General features: G+C 32.5%; 1 protein-coding gene across 1 annotated transcript; it reads left to right on the top strand.

Annotated features, from left to right (window-relative positions):
• Window positions 1–947: 947 nt before the first annotated feature.
• EIN_050380 (leukocyte elastase inhibitor, putative) lies at window positions 948–2,063 on the top strand (the record flags this gene model as incomplete). Its single annotated transcript, XM_004183169.1, has 1 exon — window positions 948–2,063. One exon carries the CDS (start codon window positions 948–950, stop codon window positions 2,061–2,063), a length of 1,116 nt encoding a protein of 371 aa, XP_004183217.1.
• Window positions 2,064–2,075: the final 12 nt, after the last annotated feature.

The raw sequence follows: 2,075 nt of genomic DNA, 5'->3' as shown, positions 1-2,075 counted from the left end.
CTATAATTCTATATAGAGTGGTAATTAAGGTTAGATTGGCTAAAATGCCCGCTCCTGAGTGAACAATATTATTACACTTCCCTCTCTTGGGAGGTTTTAGTGTTTAATCACATTCATTTATTAAACAACTACAAATGTAATTAAAGAAATCGTAATTGTTGATTTATATTCAATTCCACTTTATTCAAAAATATTAATACAAATTAAAGACATATCAGTTTAAACATATAATTCAATTTATTTTTAAATTATAAAAAATGCTGTATTATATATTTATTACTATTTAACTATATGTATTAATACATTTTATTGTATAAAAATAATAAAATAATAATTACAAATATTAGAAATTAAGTATTTCAAATTAAACTATTTAATCAAATTGAAACTACAATTTATTATTAATATTATAAAGATACATTGAAGTTTGGAATGAACTAAAAATTGAAACTATAAACACAATTTAAAATGTCGGTTATAATGAAATAATTCATTGCAATTATGTTATTATAAACTATGAAACATGGTTTAATTATTATTTATATATGGTTAAATTGAAAAATTGCCGAAAAAAATAAACCCGATTTGGATGCGTTTTTTCACACTAAACAAAAATATAAGGAGATTATCTTAACAATTTAAAACTAAAGTATTTAACATAATTTCCTTTTCAATTAAAATTAATAAAATAATTCCATTGAATAAAACAAACCAAACTAAATTTATTCAAATCTCATTTTATCACAAAGTTAATATTTTGAAATTAATTTAATAAAATCAAAAATATAAAATAATAAAAAACAATAGTTTCATTTTTAATTTTGTTTTTTACAAGGAAAAATTGTGATAGAACAATTATTCAAAACCTCAACCGCTCATAATTGAGATTCTTAATGGTAGAACGACACGATATTTAAGCGGATAAAAACAGACAAAAAACATATAACATGTCTCTCGACTGGCAAGTCATCACCCCACTCCAAAAAATTCTTTACAAGCTCTGCGCGGAATGGTACACCACATCCGCACAGAAGGAAGACGTAGTTTACTCTACACATTCCATGTTCATTTGCTTTGCTATGTTGTACCTTGGCTCTGACGCCAACACCAAGAAACAACTTGAAAGTGTTTTTGGGTATTCCTCAATCCCGGAGGAGAAATTTTTGAACACGATGGGACAAATTGTTCACAAAGAGCCAAATCAACAAACCTGTGTTGAAATAGTCAACGCGATTTGGGCGGGAATGGACCTCAAATTTAAAGACCAATTTTTAGCAGCAGTGGCAAAGATGGAGTGCCAAATGAAGAACGGTGACTTTAAAAAGAATTGCGAGGCTGTGAGACAGGAAATTAACACCTTTGTCCAAACAGCAACAAAGGACGTCATAAAAGACTTTATCCAACCAGGTGTCATTTCACCAGACACCGTCTCAGTCATTATCAACGCGATTTACTTCAAGGGAGAGTGGGACAAACCGTTCCACATATTGCCCAATAAAATGGAGTTTGAAGGTGCCGGGGAAGTGACTGCGATGAAAGTCAATGTTGACTCGTCGGCAAGTTTTGAGGATGACTACACAACAGTGTCCGTCTGTTACAAGGGCTTTGAACACAAATTGGTGTTTGTTATGCCAACAAACATGAAGGAGTTTGAGGCGAAAAAGGGCCTTGAACAACTTAAAGACATCGTTGTGGATACCATTCAATCGTTCCCAGAAAAGAGAAATGTGACAATCCCAAAATTCAGTGTCGAGTCTTCATTTGAAATGAACGATCAATTGATGAAACTCGGACTCACAGACCCATTCGGCTGTGCTGCTGATTTTTCGAAAATGTCCGACACAAAAACGTATGTCTCGGCAGCAATCCACAAAGCCGTTGTAAAAGTTGATGAGGTTGGAACGGTCGCAGCTGCCGCCACTGGAATTGCAATGAACAGATGCTGCATGAGACCAATGGCACCACCAAGAGATGTCATCATCAACAAGCCTTATTACTTTGCTATTGTCGAAGGAAACAATTTGCCACTTTTCTTTGGAAAAGTTTCACACCCAAAGTTTTAATGCATTTTTCAT

Source organism: Entamoeba invadens (genome assembly GCF_000330505.1).
Source record: "Entamoeba invadens IP1 unplaced genomic scaffold scaff_1105074726137, whole genome shotgun sequence".
Classification (NCBI taxonomy): Eukaryota; Evosea; order Mastigamoebida; family Endamoebidae; genus Entamoeba; species Entamoeba invadens.
Note: the sequence above shows the minus strand (reverse complement) of the source record. Positions and strands in the feature narration are given on the sequence as shown.